The sequence below is a fragment of the Manis pentadactyla genome, chromosome 2 (assembly GCF_030020395.1).
Source record: "Manis pentadactyla isolate mManPen7 chromosome 2, mManPen7.hap1, whole genome shotgun sequence".
In the NCBI taxonomy this organism is placed as follows: domain Eukaryota; kingdom Metazoa; phylum Chordata; class Mammalia; order Pholidota; family Manidae; genus Manis; species Manis pentadactyla.
The window spans coordinates 197,581,733-197,603,430 of record NC_080020.1 but is presented as its reverse complement, the minus strand read 5'-3'; the positions used below and the strand labels follow the sequence as shown (position 1 = coordinate 197,603,430).

General features: G+C 55.6%; 1 protein-coding gene across 2 annotated transcripts in view; it reads left to right on the top strand.

The window, feature by feature from the left end:
• TTC7A (tetratricopeptide repeat domain 7A) overlaps positions 1-19,544 on the top strand; it is a 111,043-nt gene extending 91,499 nt beyond the window's left edge. For both annotated transcript variants that reach the window (XM_036925863.2, XM_036925862.2), the window contains 2 exons: positions 5,482-5,684; positions 16,913-19,544. In XM_036925863.2, coding sequence (XP_036781758.2) covers positions 5,482-5,684; positions 16,913-17,134 — 425 coding nt within the window. In that variant the 3' untranslated portion in view covers positions 17,135-19,544. The remainder of the gene's footprint in view (positions 1-5,481; positions 5,685-16,912) is intronic.
• The last annotated feature ends 2,154 nt before the right edge of the window (positions 19,545-21,698 follow it).

Here is a 21,698-nt window from a genome sequence, read left to right as displayed (position 1 = left end):
TGAGCACATGAAAATGTTTTTGCATTTCACAAGCCTACTTGCGTTTCTCAGACATGCTGCCTTATGCTCAGGATGCTAGTATGTTCTGGTAATTCCAAGGAAGGTTAAAGACTTTCCTGAAGCTTGTACTTCGATTTGGAAATATCAGCATAAACACACACCCTTCAATATTTTGAACATTAGCCTTTCTTCTCTGGACAGTGTCCTAGATATTCAGCCCACAGAGAACTCAGAACAATATCTGAATGCTTTGAATGTGGTGCCTGGTAAGGGTTGGGTAGTGTGACATTAGGAGATAGGTTTGAGTGTGTGTCACCAATCCAAAACAGCAGTGGCTTCTACAAGGTGGATGTTCTGTTTTCACAGGTAACTGTTCACAGATGGAAACCTTGGCTCTGCTCTCTCTGGAGTGTCACTCTTGTCCCTGTGATTCATGGTGGTTTTCCACCATGTTCACATGCCAAGGCAAAACTAAGAAGAGTGAGAGAAGGGGACACCCCTTCCCTATAAGGAGATATCCCAGAACTCACACACATCACTTCCCTTCACAGTCCATTGGCCAGAACTTAGTCACATGATCACATCTAGCTGCAAAGGACTCTGGGAAGTGTCATTATTCTGGGTGTCCATATACCCCGTTAAAAATTATGGAAGAATGAGGGAATAGACTGATGGACAGGTGGGGAAGTGGGAAGGGTCTTTCATCCTGTGTAGGAAGAGTCTGGAGCAGTCTGTACTCCATGAGCTCTCTTCCCTCCCCTGGCCACCATCAGCAGCAGCATGTACTGAGCACCTACTGAATGCAGGGCTGCCAGGAACAGAGCACCAAGGCAATACCTTCTCCCTAAACCCACTCCCACCTGACCCAGGCTGATTATTATCACCAGCACCCCACCCCCTAATGGTTCCACCAGCTGCAGCAAATTGCAAGAAGGGAAACATACCCCTTTAATCATTTTGGGGTGAGCTAATCCCCCTGGTTTGGTTCGAGATGAATTGCATCCCATTGTGTTTTGGCAGTAAGGTCCCTCATTAACCCACTCTTAGGTTGGGAAATGTATCCTTCCTCTCCCAAATCTTGTCCTCTTCCCCTCCATTCTTCAAACCTCCTTCGCATTCTAGTCTGATGTGAGGAGCCTCACAGAGAGTTTCCACTTGAAAGCTGAGCTTTAGGAATATTGCCTCCTTGGCACAGGGTCTGTGTGAGCATGGGAATGGCCCTGGGCCCCATGGATGCGCCAGGACCCTGAGTGTCGAGAGCTGCCTTCCAGAAGAGCATGATGGCCCGCCTCCCTCTCCCTGCAGCTCATGTCCTTGGAGTTAACAGTGTGCTGAGAGGAGACGGATGTGGGCAGAGCTCCCCTGCCCTGAAGGGCCAGGGGTTCACAGGAGGCCACAGGCCTGCCCTGGGTCAGGGGAAGCTGGCTCCCAAATGGCAGATCCACACTGGGCACTGGTGCCCTGGCTCTGTAGGTAGCCCTGCAGGAGGGAGCTACCCCAGCTGTGGGCTGGGCAGGGGGAGAACTGGGAGGAGACCAGGGCTGTGTCTAAAGACTGTACTCTTGGAAAACTCCCATCAGGGAGAAGCTGTGGTCGCACCCTGGTCCCACGTGCTCCTTTAATTCTTTGTTTCCCTCCTTCCTTTCCTGGTCTCCCCTCACTCTCCCCGCTTTTCCCAGCTGCCCACCCTCCTTCCTCCAGGCTTCTGTGCCTTCTTCCCATGTTCTGTCCCCCTGCCCCCTCTCTGCCTGTCTCCCCTCCTCGCAGCATCTGAGGTAGTGAAGAGAGTGCTCTCAGGACTGGGTGTCACGAGTGGCCTGAGGCCAGCTGTGCCCCTCTCTGCGTCCCAGGGGTGGAGCGCCTCAGACTAACACAAGAAATCCCCCAGACCTCTGGATCCTCTGTATTATTTCTGGTCTCTGTATCCTTTCTGGTCTTGTGGCCATCTGTGGTCATTTCTGGCTCTCTGGTCATCTGGTCTTTCTCCCCTCTGGTCCCCTGGTCCTCTCTTACTTCCCCTCTTGTTTCCCTCTCCTTCCCCTTTATTCTGGGTACCTATGTGTCCTGAGGGTCTGCTCCTTGGGGAAGATGCTCATTTCCTTTAGGGGCCAGTTTGGGTGACACCCCCCTCCCTGCCTAGCTAAGGGCCTACCTAATTTATGTCCTGCTCTGAGGGGCCTCTGCCCTTTTACCCTGGTGGTCCCTCCTTTCTGAGGTCCCACACAGGGTCTCTAGGAAGCACAAGTCACCTAAAAGGGGAGGCCCCTCAAAGGCCTTGGGTGTGGCCGGAGGCCCTCCTTCACCCTGCTCTTTAGTTTGGGTGCAGGGCCCTTCCTGCAAAGAGGGTGCGCAAGCAGCCAGAGAAGATTGAGCCCATCCCCCGTGGGGGGCGACAGGGGCACTGGCATTGGGAGGAAATGCAGGAAGACTGGAAGCAGCTCTGGGTGCAGGGTTAGATCTGGATACCTCAGGAAAAATAATAAAGGACTATTGCAAAGCTCCAGGGAACAGATGTTTCCCATCTGGAGCCTGTGAAGGGAAAGCACAGAGTGGGGCTGGCGCGGAGATGGAGGAAGGGGAAGAAAAGCTGAGACCTACAGGCAAGGAGAGGCCGTCAAGAGGAACAGAAAGACGAGGGAAGTGGGAAAACCAGAGGGAGCTGAGCAGGTCAGGGAGGGGCCCCTCATGCTGAGGGGACAGCAGGCCCCTCCCTGCTTGCTGGGGAGATGACCTCAACTGTGAGAATTCAAGGAAAATCCAGTACCGGTGATGCCTGCCTAGCCCTGGCCAGGGGAGGTCGGGAAGCGGACAGGCACCCCAGGGCTCTGACGGCCGTGGGTGAGGATGCTGAGGCAGGAAGACAGGGTGCACGGCAGCCCCCAGACCTGTGGCCCTGTCTGCAGGTCAGAGGCCCTGCCCTGCACGCAGCCAGGAGCCCTCAGGAGACCTCACTGCTCTGGCTCTGTTCTCTGTCATCTGGTTTCCTGCCTAACTGGAAATGAAGCCCATCGGAGCAAAGCAACCCTCCCTGTTTTCCAGGGCACGGTCTCTGGTATATGGCCAGCCTGACAATGCCCGTGGCCCCAAGGAAGAAGGGGGTGGGGATTCCTGTAGCTGAAATCTGTTGATGCAAAGGCACTGTGAGGAGTCTCCAGGGGAGTGAGCAGGGACAGCCTCCAGAGAAGGGCTCAGGGGACAGGGCAGCAAGTTGTAAACAGCTTAATGAGCCAGGAGGAGGCAGGCAGGTGGGCCAGGCCTGGGGCAGACCTGCTGGGATGAGGCCTAGGGAAGTGAGAGCGGAGCCTCAGGGCTGGAAGCAGCCTCCCTGCCCCCAGCACTCACCACAGGCTTCCTTCCGCTTCTCTGGTGTGCTCCTGTGACCCTGGGCTGCTCCGCCACAGTGGGGCCCAGCCTGGCAGGTCAGCACAGCCTCCTTTGTCCTCTCTGCCAGTCTATGTGCCCCTGCACCTTCAGGCCCCAGCTCGGGTGCCACCACCCCCAGGAAGAGTCCCCTGACCACACCAGCACAGCTGACCCGGCCCCGTCTGAGTGCCCAGAACACGCAGAATTGGCACTTGTCACTCCACTGCCTTAGGTCACTCACATAGTTTGCTGGCTCAGCTGTCCCACTTACCCCACCTCCGCCATTTCTCCTTCTTACAGGAGGGCCAGACGCACAGGCAAGACTCAGGAGTTACACTCTGGGCACCAGTAATGAAGGGAGTTGCTCAGAGCTGAGCTGAGGCTGAGGTGGCCAATCCCTTGACCACTGGGCCAGACCTCCCTGCAAGGCCCTGGCTTCAAATCCCCACTACCTGGCCTCACCTTCCCTGGCTTCCTGCCTTAGGAATCTCCAGTTTGGGCCATTTCTGGGAAAAGAGCTTGCATTTCTCTCACTTATCATGAGAACTGGCTCCTCTCTCTTTAATTTGATTCTCCCAAATTCTCCTCTCCACCACAGAAAAAGAGCACCCTTGTTCGAAAAGCCCTCTGTAGTATTTTAGGATATGGCAAGCAACTTCGATTACACAGTGAACCTTAGGCAACACTCACGCTAAGTACCCCAAGTGCTATGTGCTGCAGGCAGGCCTGACTTAGTCAGGCTTCTTCCTGTTCCTTGTTGGAACAGGAAGGTGGGACACCTGGGCCTGGGTTCTCCCCCTGTCTCTGGGAGCTTCCTTTGGGAGGTCTGTTACCCACCCCATCCCAGACCTACTCTGAACTAGTGTGACCTCAGCTCTCAGCCTTTGCTAGGAACAGCTCTTGGCAGTGTCACAAGCCAGGCCTTGCTCGCCCTTCTGTGCTCCCATCTGCACACTGGCACCGGCCCCAGGAGGGGACAGCTGAGCCCAGGTCCCCACGACAGAAACGCTGAGGGGGCTGCAAGGCTGAGCTGCAACCCCAGTGAGCCGCCTTTCTCAAAGTGCCTGCTGTGGGTGTGGACCTGCACAGTCTGGGTCTGAACTGCATTTATGGGAGCTTGCCTGGGATTGCAGAAACTGCCCCATTTTCCACTGATTGGGGAGAAGACGGCACTGGTTGTGGGACAGATCCTGTCCTTCCTGGTGGCATGGGTGTCGCTTATTCCTCTCCCTGCAGCGGAAAGTCATGGGCTTTGAAGGGAAGCCCGAGCCCAGCCCTGCCTCGTCCCTTCCCACTAATGGGACTGGGTGAGGCCCTTTCTCTCTGGGCAGCTGCCTCCCTCCCAGACCTGTGGGGGGTGAAATGAGAGAAGACCGTGACAGGGTTGGGCCTTGGCCGGCAGTCAGCTCTCAGGGAGCGCAGGCGGCCATGTAGCTGTGACCAGCACTCCTCAGTGTGCGCACCGGCTGGTTCCCGTCACAGGCCTCCCTGGGCCTCTCATCCTCCCACCTTCACCCTTGGCAGCCTCGCGTGGCTCCCCCTCAGGCTCTGCACCAGCCCTGCCTTGTCCGCTCAGCAGGTAGAGCTGGCTCTTCAGTCAGCCTCCCCCAGCCCCAGGCTGAGAGGCAGCAGAGCCACAGCATCTGCCTCTGTCCAGCACCCCCAGACGCCTAATGCGCAAGTTCAGTGAGGGACACTGGAAACAGTCCCCTGATGAAACACCGAGCTCCACGGGCCCCCTGGTGCTGCACTGCCAGGCTCTGAAATTAGACAGCCCAGCGAGAACCCTGGCTCCCCAATTTAACCACCCTGTGGCCTTAGGCAAGGTCCTCATCTTATCCTCTCTGTGCCCCAGTTTCCTCCTCCCTGAGGCAAGGTAAGTAAAGGGCTTATTTTACTGGACACGGAGTGCCGGACATGGAGAGAGCATTGGGAAACCATTACCTGGTGTTCCTGCTGCCCCCCGGAGTGAGCCCATCCTGGGCTGTGACTCAGCAGGAGGGGGTCCACAACCTCAGGCCGGCTCCGCAACTCTGGGGCTGGCTGGGGGATGCCGGAGGGGCCACCCGCCTGACTCCCCCACCACTCTCACCGCCCACCGCCCCTCTGGTTTTGCAGCTGAGCTGTTCATGGAACAGCAACACCTCAAGGAAGCAGGTTTCTGCATCCAGGAGGCGGCGGGCCTCTTCCCCACCTCACACTCAGTCCTCTACATGCGGGGCCGGCTTGCCGAGACAAAGGGCAGCTTGGAGGAGGCCAAGCAGCTGTACAAGGAGGCGCTCACAGTGAACCCCGATGGCGTGCGCATCATGCACAGCCTGGTGAGTCAGCCCCGCACCCCCAGAAAAGGCCTCAGGGCCCTCCTCTCCCTTCGCACCGCTGCGGGTGTCTTGCTGCCACTGTTCCCTGGTGTTGAGGGAGAGTGGCTTTGTCCCTGCCTGTTGGGAGAGACAGTTCTCCTTCGTGTAGAGGCAGACTATTCCCCTTCAGGCAGAGCCTGCCTGAGTTGATGAGAAGTTCTAGGATGGGTTGGTATACTCTGCGACTTCCTGTGTGCTGTCAGGCACCCTAGCCCCAAAGGGCTTTCACTGCTACTCATCAGATCCTCACCCTAGAGACTCTAGGCAGATACCCCCCGCTTCTTTCTGGGGGGTCCCAGGCCCTCCTCCCTGATCTCTGGGCTTCCTCTCCCACCCCATAGGAGCTCCATGCCTCCTTGATGGGATTTGGGGGTGTCTTGGGGTGGGCTGTGACTCCAGAACACTGAGAGTGGCCTCTGGAATGGTAAGAGGACCCAGCAACCCCAGTCCTCGGACATGTTGCTCAGGATGTGGGTGCCCGTGGCCTTCCTGTAGGGAGGCTTAGAGGGGGGCAGCAGGCTGGCACACTTGGCTTGGCCTTACCATTCTCTTCCTGGGCGGTCATGGGCAAGTCAGCCACCTTCTCTGAACCTCAGTTTTACTCATCTGTTCAGTGGAGATTCTCTGGTCCAGGAAACATTTATTGAATACCTGCTCTGACAGGTGGTTTAGCAGACCATCTGAAGAACTATTTTTTCCCTGCCTTCCTTAGCTGTTCAGAGGTATCAAGGTGAATGTAATGATCTGAAAGCAGACAGGCCTGCATATGCACAGTGGTTTTTGAAGTCTAATTTAGGAAGCCCACAGTAAGCAACACAGTCATTGCTACAAGGGCCTGGGTTCCCCCTCAGACGTCCCCCTGTGGAGCCCCTTGAGGAGAGTAGCCCTGAGGGCAACACTGACATCCGCCAAGTGGAGAGCACAGAAGGACCAGGGGCATGACTGCAGAGAGCTGAGGGTTTTCATGACCAAAAGAGATCTGATTTGTTCATGAGTGGAAACTACAGGGAGTTAAATTTCAGTCCAGCATCGGGAAAAATGTTATAACTCTTAGAATAATAGTCCAAGCACAAACTCAGGAATCATCTGGTGAGGATGTTGCCAAGAGAATGGAAACATCACATGGGGGGAGAGCCAGGCTAGGTCATCTTTATAAGGTCCTTTCCAACCCCGAGAATCTTTAAACAGAACAGAGATTCCAAGCTTAGCAAGTATTCCCACTGCCTGATTTCTTAAATGATTTCTAGCTTAGGCCCAGTGAATGTTTGCGTTGGTTGAAGACAGCCTGCACAGTGGTGCCACATCCTGGCCTGTGTTCCCCTCCACATGGCTCTGCGTTGCCTTCCAGTCTGCTCAGCAAATGTTTGTTTTTTGCTAGGCACATCCTCCTTCCTCCCGCAATTCAGACATTAGCTCCTCTGATAAATGCCTCCCCGGAGGTCACATCCAGGAACTTGATTAGGGTGGTGGTGGGGAGGATGTGGGCTCTGTCATTAGGCCTGCAGCCAGGCACAGATGTCTGCCTTCCACTGGGCTCACGGATATGAGCCTACTGTCTCAGTCCCTAAGACCCAACAAAATCCAATAACAAGTACAATTTTCAAATAACAATGTACCATTTTTCATTTATGCTTATTATTGTTTGTAGCTATTTTCCTGAAATGGAAGCAGTTTTCAAGGGCAGGTTTCCATGGTAACTGAATAGCTGTCCAGAGTGGCTCCCTGCAGATGTTTCTGAAATGGTGCCTTTTCTCTTCCCGGGGAGCCTTGCTGATTTGATGAAATTAGAGCAAGTCAGAGCCAGGCCTGCCCACTGTTAAAGTTACAAGCGACCAGAGGGGCAGTCGGCTCCAGCGTGGGCAGCCTATCCCTTTCCACACACTCTGTTCCTGCCGGCATCCCACACATATGCATAAAGAAGAGCACATTTCAAGCCTGGGGAAGAGATTTACTAAGCTGTGTTCTCCCAAAGACACACGAACACTTAGGCATGTTGATCTCCAGCATTCCCTATACTAGCCTCAGACTCAGGACATGTGGGATCTAATCCTGGCTCTGGCCCTAATTCACTTGGGTGATTTAGGAAAGGACACTTAAGTTCCTTGCACCTTATGTCTCCTTTTATAAATGCATATAATTATCATTCCTAGACCAATGTTGTTCTAATCAAATGAGGTGATACATGTAAAAGTGCTTCTAAAAGTCTGCAGTGCAGTATCAGAGAAGCACATATGCCACCACTCTCCAGTCCCTCACCCATAGCAGACATTGCTAATCAATCACAGCACTTTTCCCACTGAGCTCAAATGTGACTCAGGGATCTTTCTCACCATGTTACATGATGGGAGCCAGTCCTCATTGGTCTAAGTCAGTCTGACACTTATATAAGGGATTCATTGTAAAAATAGAAAATGGGAAAGACACATCAGTAGTCTCACCTTTGTGAACTCTGGAAGGCAGTGCATCCTTAGAGAATTATCCAGAGAAAGGAATACGGAAGGGAACTTGGTATCCCCCCAGGGCATCATTGCCAAGGCAGGTTCCCAGGGAGGACATTGCTGGCCTCAGCACGCCAGTGTGGCTCTATGAGGACGTCAGCCTCTGATAGGTCCAAGGGGAAGAAAAAGCACCCTGCCTGGGATCACAGCCACCCACAGCCTGAGCTGGATTAGCTCTGGGTCCGTCAATGAGCCCTCGGAGGTGGTGGTTACATCTCACTCCCTGAGGTCTGGAAAGGAGAAGACAGAGATATACTCAATATGCTGTGCGGGTTAGAGGTTCAACCCTACAGTCCTTATGGTGGGATTATCAAACAGCAGGAGGCCAGCCTCAGGGCCTCTTCCTAGGGCTGTGGATGTGGACAGGACATCTGGGGACAGGCTGGAGAAAGCCTCTGAGAGTAGCAAGCTATTGCTTTCAGGAGCCAGGGTGCAGACATTTCTAAGAACATGGACTTTGGCCCGGAAGCAGGTTCTCTGCTCTCCCTATCCTGCTGCCCTCCTAGATGTGATGGAAGATGTTTCCATGGTTCTGGCTCCACCCTGGGCTCAGCTCGGGCTCCTCCGCCCAGATCAGAGAGGAAAGACACACCTCCTTCTCAGTGCTCTGCCAGGAAAGGGTCTCCGCTCTGTCGGCAGCAGTGTTCCAGACAAGTGTGCGCCATCAAGGCTTATCCTGCAGGCTGCCGCCTCCACCAGGTTGCTTCAGGAGCCTGCCAAGTGTAGAAGGAAAAAGGCATGCTTTCTGCAGATGGAAATTCCCAGTGAAATCTTCCCTGAAAGTTTCTGCCAGCTCAGTTTCAACCTCCCTTCCAGGTAGCCAGAAACCCGCATTCACTCAGTCTGGGTGTTCAGCACTTAATTTACTGGCAGAAGAATCTTGTTAAAAAGGGGAGGCCTGAACTTTACCTGCCACCCTTGAAGAAACATGAGAAAGGAAGCAGGGTCCTTCCCAAGGTCAGCGGAGGAGCTGGCCTCTGGGTGACATTGCTTTTCAGAGAAGACTCCATGGGTTTGGCCAGAAAGGGACCTCAGGCAGCCTGAACCTGTCTCTGAGCCTGCCTCTGCCCTGCCACCCCCCAGGAGCCCCTCTGTACTTCCAAGGGAGCAGGGATTCCCAGGGAAGGCATAGAGCTCAGGAGTGACCGACAGAATGGTCAAGTCATGGAGAGCTTTCCCAAGATGGGGTTCTTTGAAGTCACACCTGCCCTTAATGGTGGGAGGGTCAGTAGCTGTGGCCACAGACTAACTCATTTTATCCTCTGCTTGGCTGAGCTAAGAGTGTGGATGCGTTAAAGCAACCTGTCTCACTGCAGGAGACAACCTGAGAGCCCCGGCCATGAGTGAGCAGGCGGGGCTGCCTCGCTGCACCTGTGCTGGTGCATGGCGCCCTGTCCTCCTCTCCCAGAGACAGGCTCTGGGACACAAAGGCTTCCTGGCCCCTCTCTGGCCCGGCTTCCCTGCTTCTCACTGGCCCTGTGCCTGGTCATGCTTTCTTCTTGGGACAGAGCTCCAGTGGGGGTGCCTGCAGCCCCATTTCCCCAGGACCCTTTCCCCCTCGGGCACCCCAGCAGCAGGAGACTGCCCTGCATGAGCTGTGGCTCCTGTGATGGAATTCCTGGGGACATAATTTCTAAAGCAATCCTGGCTGCATGACCTGATCTCTTCTTTTTCCAGATGCCCCTCAAAAAATAAGAAAACAGCATTTCTGTCCTCTGTTGCCTATGACAAGGGTGTAGTGGTGAATTATTCCCCTGCATTTGTTCCCTCCTTCTCCTAGCAAGGAGCTGGCTGTCTGATTCTTTAAGTGGGATTTGGGGATCAAGGTCATGGCCTTGGCATAGGGCCATCCCTACTTGGCACCATAGCCTCTTGCTCCCCTCTCCCCAAGCTGGGACATACCACAGCACATCTCAAGTCCCCAAAAGCTCCCCACCACCATCATCTCTGCCTCTCCCCAGGGTGGGGTCTGAGTCAGCAAGACCAAGGCACTGCCCCACCCAAGCCGGAGGTTCTGGTTGGGCCTTTTGCAGGTGCTCCAGGAATCCAACAAGAAGGTTCTGCTCTCTGAGGCCCAAGAGGTGAACTCTGGTTGCACAGAGCTCCCCTGATCCCCATCCCCTGGCTGACCCCATTCCTAACCTGGAGGACAGGACCAGATAGTAGGACCTAAGACAGACAAGCAGCCCTGCCAGCCCTCAAGTTATGGAGGACCCGGGGATTACTTCCCTCACTGGCTCAGTTTTCTCTTCTATCTAATGGGGATAATTCAGGCCCTGGTGACCCCAAGGGGTAATTTTATGGCTCAAATGAGCTGAGTGCTATGAAAAGATGTCAACATGGGGCATTTCTGTCACCATTCATATCTCTTTCCGGGGAGCCTTGCTGATTTGATGAAATTGGAGCAAGTCAGAGCCTTGCCCGGGCCTCACTTGGTGGCCAAAGTCCTGAGCCTGAACCCCACCTTTGACTGGACTGCTTGACTCACTGCTATGGGGCAAGGGTCATGAGCCCAAATTCCCTTGGGTTGCCGAGTGGCGCCTGCTGCCAGCAGGGTACAGAGAAGTAAGGGAAAGGGTCCTGGGCAGGGGCCAGGGGCCTCACAGCTGCCTTCGGGTTGCCTCTGGGCCTAGCTGGCTAGGATGGTTTTAAAGCCCCCAGGGTCAGAGCTGGCTCGTGCCTGGAGACTAGAGCACAGCCTTGGAGCCTGATGACCCAGCCTCCGGTCCCACTTTGCCTATGCTCACTGTCTAACGTTGGCCAAGTTCTTCAACTTCTCGGAAAATCAGTATCCTCGCCTGTAGAATGGGAATCACAGTGCCAAGCACCTAGGGCTCTTGTTAGAGTTGGGTTCAATAATTCTCTAAGTTAATGGCCCAGTTGTGGGGGTGACTTTTACCTTTATAGCTCCCGGGCCAGTTTCAGAGGCTCTTGCTTTGAAGAGGGAGGTGGAAGCCAGAGCCCAGCCCCAGAGACTCACATTCTGGCCAAGTGGCTTGGTCTTCACTGAGCCCACCAGGTGACTCTGGCTGAGGCATAGATGTGCAGGGCATTACCCCGTGGCTGGGACAAGAGTTCCAGTGCAAGGCCAGACTGCCCGTAATTGAGATCGAGGGCAGTCTGCTCAGTAGGCGAGAGTCTGCATTGAGGGCAATTTCAGAGCTGGTCTTCAGTCTTGTATGTTGGGTTGATTCCTCAGCTAAAAAGGCCTGCTTTTAGATGGGGAACAGGGAAGGCCAGGCTCTGAGGAAGCCCTGGTGGGCCCTGCAGTCTTGCCTGTAGTTGTGCCAAGCCAGATCAGCCACTGCTTCCTGACGTGGATGAAAGGCGTCCTGAGCAGCTGAGAAGTAAAACTCATTGCTAGGCCTTCTGCGGGTTTCCTTAACACTGGACCAGGAGCAGAAGCACTCAGCAGGGTCTTTGGTTCCTGGGGTCCCGTGCATCAGGGTGGCAGACACCCTGCCTGCTGTAGGCTTCTCCCTCCTGTTGGCTTCCTGAGCTGTGGCAGGTGGTTCACAGGGTCTGGGCGGCCTGAGGGCAGGGGAGGACCCAGAAGTTGTATCCTTTGCTGCGTGTGTGTGGAGCACCTGAGTTCCCCTTGTGCATACAGACAGCCCCTCATTAGTGGAGTCTGCGCCTGCTTCCCAGCCCCAGTCGCAGTAGATGAGTGGAAACTGTTGCTTCTATTGGGCAGGAAAGTTCAGTAAGAATGTTGTGCTGGTGATTGGCCCTCCCAGTGCAGTGGAGTTATACTGTGAGATCTCTCTTCCTCCTCCCTCCCCACTGCTGCCTGAGGTCTGCATTTCCTGATGGGAAAGTGGAAGAGGAGGGAGAAGACAGGGTTCTGGAGGCTCGCTGCACAGGGAGGTGGGAGGTGCAAGGCTGTGTTCCTCTAGCCCGGGCCTCACTGGTGTTCAGAGGCCCCTGCCCACCCACCTCGTCCCTGCACAGCACACACCCTGAGCCCTGGCCCAGGTTCAGACATACAAGAAGATGAAGGCATGTTCCCCTGACAGTGGCTTAGGACTTCTGGAAAGCCTTAGGCTTAGGTGTGGGCTCCTGGAGTTTATACCCGCCCTGATGAGGAAGCCGGAAGGAAGTTCTCTGTCACAGATTCAGATCAGCTGAATCTTAGCACTGCTGGCTTATTTTAGCCCCAGGATCAGTGGCCTGAAAGACTCACTGTGTCTGAAGGGTGCAGCAGGGCCCAACCCTTTCCCCCTTGTCCGCTAGGCCAGCACAGCCCCGCACACAGGCATCAACACCCTCTTGGGCTCTGCCTCTTGCTCAGAGAGGGAAGCCTCTGCAACAGGGCCCCTTCTCACTGCCTGTCACAGGGTGTCCAAAGGCTTCGCTATGGCCTCCTGACCTAGCCCTGAGGGCTGGCCGTGCTGCAGGGGGGGCAGATCCCCCAGCTGGCCCAGGGCCAGGAACCAGCCCAGAGAGCAGCAGGAGGAAAGGCCCAGCCCCTGCCTAGAGGTGGGCTTAGCAAGGGAGTCCCCAGGGTCTGAGTTGCCATCTTGTCAGCGCTTACCCTTGAGCCTAGCCTGTGGCCCTCTGAAGATACAGCCCTGACCCCAGCCAAGAGACCCACTGGTGTCCTTCAACATTATCCCTCTGGAGGCTCCAAAAGGAGGGAGGGGCAGGTATGGGTTCTGCACACGAAGAGCACAGCCACCTCTGCTCCCTCGGCTGGACTCTGAGGCAGTCTGGAATAACTAGGAGAGCTCGGCGAGAGCTTGTGAGCCGGGCACTGGGTGAAGCTAGGATTTGTGCCCCTTCTGCAGGCAAGGAAGCAGGACCAGCCTGTGGCCGTGGAGCTGCCCCAGCTCCAGGAGGGTTGTGGTGACGTGCTCTGGGTCCTCATCCTGGAGAGCCGCCTCATCCCCAGGCTGGTCAGACACACCTAGGAGAACCCGTGTCAGGGCCCTGGCTGGGATGCGGGCCTTCCTCGCAGCGGGTGTCAACGCCCTGACTGGGGAAGGAGAGAGCCTTCCTGTGGAGCAGCCTCAGAAGTGGCCCCACCACGGGCTCCTCCCTGCAGCCCCAGGGTCCCCAAGCTGGGGTCTCCAGGGACCAGGAGGGTCCAGCTGATTCCCAGTTTCCCAGCTGGAGAGGCTGTTACAGAATCCCAGGAATGTGCCTTGAGCTCAGAAAGAAAATTCCCAAAATAACTTCTATAAATACTTGAGGGCAGGGGCAGGGAGAGAGCTCACAGCCTGGCCCACAGCTGGCCTAGCACTGGGGACTGCTTCCCCTTCCTGCTGCCCCTCTCCTCTGGGGGACAGTGTCAGGCACCCAGTTGATGGGGTGAGATGGTGTGCAGGGGCAATATTGGAAAATAAGACAGGTTCCTTCTTACCCTGCATCCCCATTCCAGGCTGCAGTCCCTGACCCCACCCTGTACCTCCACAAGGAACCTGGTCTCCTAACAGAAAGGGTGCCCCAGAGGGCCCCTCGGGCTGCCTGTCCCTGCAGCCCTATACAGATCACTAAGCATGGCTAAGTGCCTCTGGTGCACCTGGCCTTGAGCCCAGGACCCTCCGGACCAGAGCTCTTTCAAGCTGAAGTTCTGCAGGGAAGAGCAAAGCAAGCAGGAGTCAGGGAGCCTGCCCCTCTCAGCCTAGGAAGGAACCGGGCAGGGCCCACCCGAGAGCCCCCACTAAGGGAGCACAGTCTCAAGGTGCTGTCCTCAGGGAAGGATTCCCCATGGAGCACGGGAGATGGAGTGTGGTCGGGATCCAGGAAAGGGAGGGAAGAAGGAATGGGTGAAGTCAGGGACTTCCCCCAAGCCCCGCCCTCCCCGAGCAGCTGTCATCAGCCTTGGGCCCCTCTTACAGGTGCAGTGCCCAGGTGCCTTAAGCAGCCTGCACCCTGCTGCCTAGGCTCTGTGAGTGGGCAGCATAGCTCTGGCATCTCCCAGGTGAGGGTCAAAAGCTGAGTCACCCAGCAGGCCTGGATTCTCATCACAGGTGCCCCTGGCCAGGGTTGGAAAGAGTCAGCAGGGACATTTGGAGGCAGTTGTGTTCCACCATCTCCCTGGAGACCTGTTCTCTGGGCAGCTGGGGATGGGAGTGCCAGGAGGGTGACGGTACAGCGCCAGGCCGGGGACAGAGCAGGTGAGACCTCACGTCTTCCTGGGGCAGGCCCCACCCAGTTGTCAGGCAGCAAACAGCACCGAGTTGCTACCAAACACGAACAGGCTGGTGTCTCGGGCAGGTGGCAGCAGATCCTGTTACAGGCCCTGGGCCTCTGGGCCCCAGCCTGACCCCAACCCGGTGTCTCCTTTCAGGCTCTAAGGTCAGCTACCCCAGGATGGGGTTGGGGAGTGAAGTCGTGATCCAACCCTCCCCAGCCCACAGTCTTCCCCCACAGAAGAAATCAGCTATTATACCCCCTGCTCACCCCCACAGACCCTCTGCTCATCCTGGGGACACTTCCATTTGCTGTCTGCCCACTATGTGCCCTAGTGACACGATTTCAAATCCGTCATTGCAGAATCCTCACAATAGCCTGTGAGGAAGGACTGTCTGTTTGTTCCTAGTTTGCAGATGAGGAAACTGAGGCTCAGAGAAAATGGGCCACTTGCCTATGGTCATCGCATTTCTCAGTGGCAGAGTTGGGATTCCAGCCCAGCCAACTCTTATGTCAGTGGAGCCCTGAGCTTTGTCCTCTACACACAACATGCAGAGGAGCCTGCTGCAAACCTTCCAGACGGAGAGTAAAACCAACACGCACAGCACACACACCCCCACCGTGTTCAGCCTGCAGACACATCTGGCCCCTCCCCAAACACCCACAGGCTTCTTTAGATCAGGGGTTTTCAAACTCATTTTTAGTGATGGAGCTCTCTTTTCAAGCAAAATCTCATGTGGAAGCTCAATATAGAAAACTTAGTGTAGAAAGCCCCTGCGGCCCCGCCCCTCTCCGGGAGGCCCTGCTGGCCTGGTCCTCCCTGCTGTCCTCTGTCGCTCCCCCGTGGGCAGCTCTCACAGGGCTCAAACCTTCCATTTTTGGTGCTTAATTTTGGTGTCTGGCGGCCTTCTCCCCTCCTCCCTGTGGGCTCTGTTCCACTGTGAGCTGCTCAGGGTCCAGCTCCAGGCCTTGCAGGCAGAGCAGCTTGGCCTGGAGCCCTACTGGCCAGACTGGATACTGCCCCCGGGTCCTGGGCAGCCCTGAGTCAGCACAGCTACCATCCGGCCAAGCCCAGGGCTGCGTGAGGCTCCACCTGCCATGGCTCCCTTGTCCTCCCCAGTCCTCTGCCCCATCCACGTGGCTCCCTGGAGATGCATCTCCCCTTCCTTGCCCGCCCCCTGGTCACAGCACCGTCAGCCAGCACCCGCAGAGAGAGGGCTTTTCCCAGGGCTTCCTGAGCACCATCTTCCACTCTTGCCTAATTGGTCATATTCCGGGCTCTCGGAGGGCTTTATAAAATCAAGCATGTGCATCTTCCCCAGTGGGTCTCCATAGCAACAGAGGGCCTAACTCTGGGGAGCGTGGTGAGGAGGAAAATGTTCCAGCTAAAAATGTACATGGCTGTCAGTGGGCGGCCACCGGGGAGGGGGCTCCAGGAGCCAGAAGGCAGCTCCCCACCCGCAGCCCGGCCCCCGCCTGTCCAGGAAGTCAGTGTTGTTCGGGCTTTACCTCATATCTTTTCGAACAAGAGGAGCTCCCCCTCCTCCATGCTGCCTTCCCACGCCACCTTCAAGGGCCAGGACACAGATTGTGACTGTGCAAAGCAGCCTTTCTGGGACTGGAAACCAGAAGGGGGGACTGGCCCCTGCCCCTACTCACCACCCTGTCCCCCCACCTCCCTTCACCCTTCCCAGTGTGGGTGAAAGAAGATACAGAGGGTACAGGGTGCCAGTTTCACTTCCCAACCCTTGTTGTGATAATTCCTGTCATTTCCTTTATCTCTCTGGCAACAAGGTTGTTGGAGCCAAACAGCAGGTCCAAGCTTCCCAGCTGGCCTTGACCCATCTTCTCAGAGCCTCTCTTTTCACCCAGCACCCGGCCTCCTGTGACCCTCACCCACCTGGCCAGGCCAGGCTGGGATGGGCATTAGGTCCCAGAGCCAGATGTCCCCAGAAGACCAGCTGCTGATGCAGGCAAAGGAGCTGCCCCCACCCCCCTGGACCTTGAGATTCTCCCTCCAGCTGTAGAGAACGAAGCCACAGCACATTCCTCCAGTTCAGTGGCCCTGGGGGCGTGGGGGGTCGGCTCTGTAGTGCAGCTGCAAGGCCTCGGCACCAGACCCATCGAGAGCTCACACGTGCCATACACCATTCCAGTGCTTCATATATATACTGACTCATGTAAAATTCACAGCACCCCCAGAGGTGGGTACCCCTAGAGGTCCTTCCCATTTACACATGAGGAAACTGAGGGTCAGAGTGGTGACTTGCCTGGAATACCCCCAGCTGTGATGGGGAGAGGCAAAGCCAGGCCTGCTGACTGAGAAGCCCATCCCTTGGGGCCAGGAGGGACAGAGCTACCATCCGCCATCTGGGAGGCTGGGCTAGGGTGGGGATAGGTAGGATTTGCATGAGTAAAGGATGCAGTCATCAGCAAGCCTGAGGCTTGGGGCCTTGTCTGGTGGGTGGCCGAACTGCCTCATACTCCTTGTCCCAGCATCCAGGATGCGCCTCCCCAGGACACCTTCCCTAACCCTGCCCTGTGCTTAATCCCCAGGGTCTGATGCTGAGTCGGCTGGGCCACAAGGGCCTGGCCCAGAAGGTGCTGCGGGACGCTGTGGAGAGGCAGAGCACTTGCCATGAGGCGTGGCAGGGCCTGGGCGAGGTGCTGCAGGCCCAGGGCCAGAGCGAGGCTGCTGTTGACTGCTTCCTCACTGCCCTTGAGCTGGAGGCCAGCAGCCCGGTGCTGCCCTTCTCCATCATCCCCAGAGAGCTCTGACCACTGCCGCTGCAGAGAGGAAGAGGGCTGCCCACAGGGCCGGTGGGCCAGCAGGGAACCTGGGGCCTCCAGGAAATACAGCTCTAGGGAAACGCTTCTGCAGGCTGCAGCCCTAGTTCTCCCCCCGTCGTGCCTTGCCTTCAGGGCCAGCTGGGTCTGGGAGTTGCTCATCTGGAGCTGGGTGGACAAGATTTGCATCAAAAGCAAATTCCTTGCTCCTTAGGACTCAGACAGACATGATGATGTTTATGAGCAGGGAAGTAACTGGGAGGCCACATCAGCACAGGGGCCCCTCCCCGAGTGTGCCTTGTCTGAGTGTCCCGTCAGGGTCTGTGTGTCTTGGGTACCTCCCCAACCCATCCAGGAGCCCCTGGACCCTGCCACCCTCCCTGCACATCCCTGACTCTGGATTTCTCGACTTTGCACAGACTTTGGTCTCAAACTTCAGCTCTCTTCTCTGCAACACCATAGACAAACCCCACTGGGCTGCCCTCTGGCTGGGCAGAGAGGGCTTTCCCAGGCACCCCGGGAGAAAGTCTGCTTGAACCCCAAGTGACTTAGACTCATGGTGACTGGACTTGCTCCCTGAGTGCATGGGTGGGGGAGCCCCAGAGCTCTGTTTTCCATACACCGTGCCTCTGGGCCTCAGGCTGTCCCATGGCCCTGGTCTCATCCCCGGTCTCGGCTCTTGCCCAGGGCAGCCACAGCTGGAAGAATCTGCTGGCAAGTGAGAAAAGGATGGGATCTCTGGGTCTGAGTTAGTGGATGATGCCTGGCATTGCCCCCTCTTCCCATGAGGCCAGTTGGGCCCCACTGTGCCCCTCCCTTCTGCCAAGTGCCTTCGGGGCCTCTGGTCCTAGTCCAGAGCACTGAGCACTGGCCCTACTAACCTTCCGTTTCCACCCACCCGCACCTCCCTGGAAACATGCCCAAGCCTGGGCAGCCTCCTTAGGCCCTAGGCCATAGCCCCTAGGATGGGCCTCAGGGAACAAACCTGGCTGCTGGACCCAGCCGTTTCTGATACCTTGTGTCAACACATCGGTCCTTCAAGCCTTACCTTTTTGGACAATGGGTACAATAGAGACCCCTCTAGGGGAAATAATGTGGAAGTGGGCAGTCTCTAGGACTGTCCCCAGTACATCTAACGACCCACAGCCTATTTTCACCTCAGGCTTTCTTGGGTGACCAGAGCCCAACCCTGGACATTTGGTTCCTCCTGCCTGGGGCCAAATAGGGACTGTGGCTGGAGACCCGAGGAAGAGAGGAGCCCAGCCCCTCCTGTCTGGTTGAGCGGGCCTCTGTGTCCCTGGCGGATCCTTGTGAGCAGGGGTCCCCGGGGCTGGCGGGTGGCTGCCTTGCCTGCTGGCACCCCTAGCCCTGCTGTGAGCTCTGGGGATTCTCCCTGGGATGTCAGCCTCCGACAGGCCTATCAGGGAAGTCCTTTTTTATCTACACTTTGGGTTTTACTTTTAAAGGTCTATCTGGTACATTTCTCAACTTAAGGTGTGTGGAAGGGGCTGCCCTGGTTTGCCATAGCCCAGTCTGTTCCCGGGGGGGAAGGGCTGCTGGGGAGCCACCCCCCTGCTGTGCTGGCTCAGCACTGCACACTCAGGTGCTTCCAGGCAGGGCCCGTTCCTCCTGGCCTCCCGGGCACTGCAGGGACACCAGATCATTGCCTCTTGGTTGGGGGATCTCTCTATACATGTATGTGTGTGTGTAAATATAGATATATATATATACATATATATAAATGATAGAGATTTATTTTTATTCTGGAATTCTGTTAGAAAAGTTAGCAAGAAAAAGTGAATGCTATTAATTTGCCTTAGGGTGCCCAAAGATGCTGGTAGGAAAGGCACCAGATGCATTTGACTTGAAGGATTTCTTATAAGGCAGCCTCAGAGGCCTGGGCCAAGTTGATGACAGTTCCAAATAAAAGTCTTGAATAAAGAGGTGGTTGAAAGGGAAGCAGGTTTGTGTAAAGCAGTGTTCATTCGTCTGACAAGTACCCCCAAACAGGCCTTGAGCTGGCCCCCAAGGAGTTCTGCAGGAAGAGGCCGGAGAAGTCAGGAAGGCCAGGGTGGGGTGGGAGTGGGGGGTTGCTGAGGAGACTGTGGTTTGAGCCTGGTGAGTGGGTAAGAGAAGGTGAGGGCTTGGGGAGGACGCAGAGGTCAAGAGGTGGCTGGGAAGAGGCAGAGGAGTCCAGGCACGAACGTTCTGGGCTTGAGGCCCCTGCTGCCTCCAGCTGGAAGAGCCCAGACCCAAACTTGTCATCTGAACAGCAGACTGTCAGACGGGCCACCTGCACTGAGAAGTCCATATAATATGTTAGACCACACTTTAATGTACTATGTATATGATAAGATATGCATCAAAATTTTGAAGCATGACATAAATTTACACAGCTCTATTTTCTTCATGTGCCTCCAGGATCATCTGTACCACCCACTCTGAAGGCTGCTGCCCTTGAGGCTTCCCCTAGAACTTGGGGCTGACCTGGACAGAGCTTCCCTCGGTCATGGCCTCACAGCAGCCAGTCCTCCTCCACCCGGACTCTCAGCCCTGTTCTGTTCTTGGGTTAGGGTTTTGCTCTCCTAGTGAGGAAGGGCCTTTCTTGGATCCCTTGGGTGCCCAGCTTCTCTTACACTGAGATACTTTTTTTTTTTTTTTTAAGAAACACATTCGGTCTTTAGTGATTTAACAATATCAGATTGTTGTTGGGCAATCCAATTCAGAAAGGTCTCCTGTGTACTAGGTGAGACCTCAGCCCAGGAGAGGGTTCTTGACTCTGATAGAATTCACCAGCAAGCTGAGCTGGTGGGCTAGTAGTTTAACAAGGCAAAGGAATGCACTCAAGAAGGGAGTTGTGGGCATGCCCCAGAAGTGAGCAGCCCGGTGGGGTTCGCGTTGGGCAGTCTCACAGCTAGAGTTTAAGCAGGGATGGAGTATTCATCGGCGTAAGTGGGGTTTTCTCTGAAAAAAGAGATGATTTCCGGGAAATAAGGTGACACCCTCTTTTTGTCCTTACATGGTCTTCCTCAGAACTGTCGCGCTGCTAGGGGGTATGATTTTCAGTATGCCGATGAGCATATACTGTACTTTGAAGTGAAGTCAGCATCAACTCCTCCTCCACGTTGGAACCAGCCAGTCTGGCGGCTCTGTTATCTATACCCTCACATCCCACAAGAACAGTCTACACAGAATGTTTAGACTATAAACAAGCATCTAACTGAATGTAAACACTGGCCAAAGTCACCAACCCCATCCCTGCTCATATCTGGCTGTCTACCTACTATAATAGGATTACTTGTCTCACCCCCAGTTCACAGCCTCTGGGGCTGCTTTAAGCCATAGATGGTGTCACATTGTTTGCCAGCCTAGGAGAAAGGTCTAGAAAGCTCATCCTACAAGGAAGAGGATGGAAAGAGGGGGAAAGGCCTTCCTGCTCCTAATGAGGGCTTTATGGAGCTGACCTCAAGTTGGTCAGATGTTGGAAAGTCAAGCAGTGGTGGAGCCCTAGGCAAGTCCCGACCCCCAGCCCCCTCTGCACTCCGTGTTCACACACAAACCCTCCCTAGAAAGCGAGCAAGTCGGCCCCATGTACAGTCCATTGTACCCCAACAAGGCTGGAGTCTAGGGACAAGACTCGGGGTTGCACTGTCACCCCCTGGACCTCCACTCCCCCCACCCCCACTCTCCTGGACACAGCCCTTGCATTAATAGCGTCTATCTGCAGGCACAAATATGAATGGAATTTCAACCACCAACACCCAGACTCCTTTCTGGTACCAAAGTGCTCATTGTTACATTCGCATCCCCACGCCGCACTCCGATGTCATCACCATGCAAGTATTCTTGGCCTTGGGAAGCAGGCAGCTAAACAAATCTCCCCCAGCCCAGGATTCCAGCTCTTGGTGGCCAGCCGCAGTCAGGGAGCCTCCCATGTGAGCAACCTGTGGCTCTAACCCAGAAGCTGAAGGATTCTGGAGGCTCGGGAGGGCCTGACTACAAAGTATGCTGCTGTTTGTCCCCAACCAGAAATTCCTAATAGGTTCTTACAGTTGCAGAGAACAGAGACCCACTGAAGGGACTGGGCAAGAGAAAGAGCCCTAGGGCAGTGACTGCAGTGCACAGACCTGGGGCCACAGCAGCTGTGGTCCCTCTTCTGTGATGGGGAGTCAGCACCCACCCTGAGTTCAAAGGGCTGTGTAGCCTTGAGCAAGTCACTTAACCTCTGTGCCTGTTTCCTCACCTCACTGGTAAAGTAAGAAAAATAGTGGAATAGAATGTGATTATTTTCTTTGCCTCTGCTTGGTCTGTCCTCCTCTCCCTGCTGGCCACCTTTGCTTTCTCAGAGGGGTGCTCCCCTAGGACTACATTCAGCTCGCATGCCCTTCCAAGACCCTCCAGCCCCACCCCTGGCTGACTCAGCACCCAGCAACTCCTCTCTGAGTGCCTTAGATTCTTGGATGAGAGGAGCCCATTGGTCCCCTTCATTCTGCTTGGAGTTACCAGGAGCCTATAGATTGAGTCCCCTTGGGTAGGTGCCTCCCCCTGGTCCAAT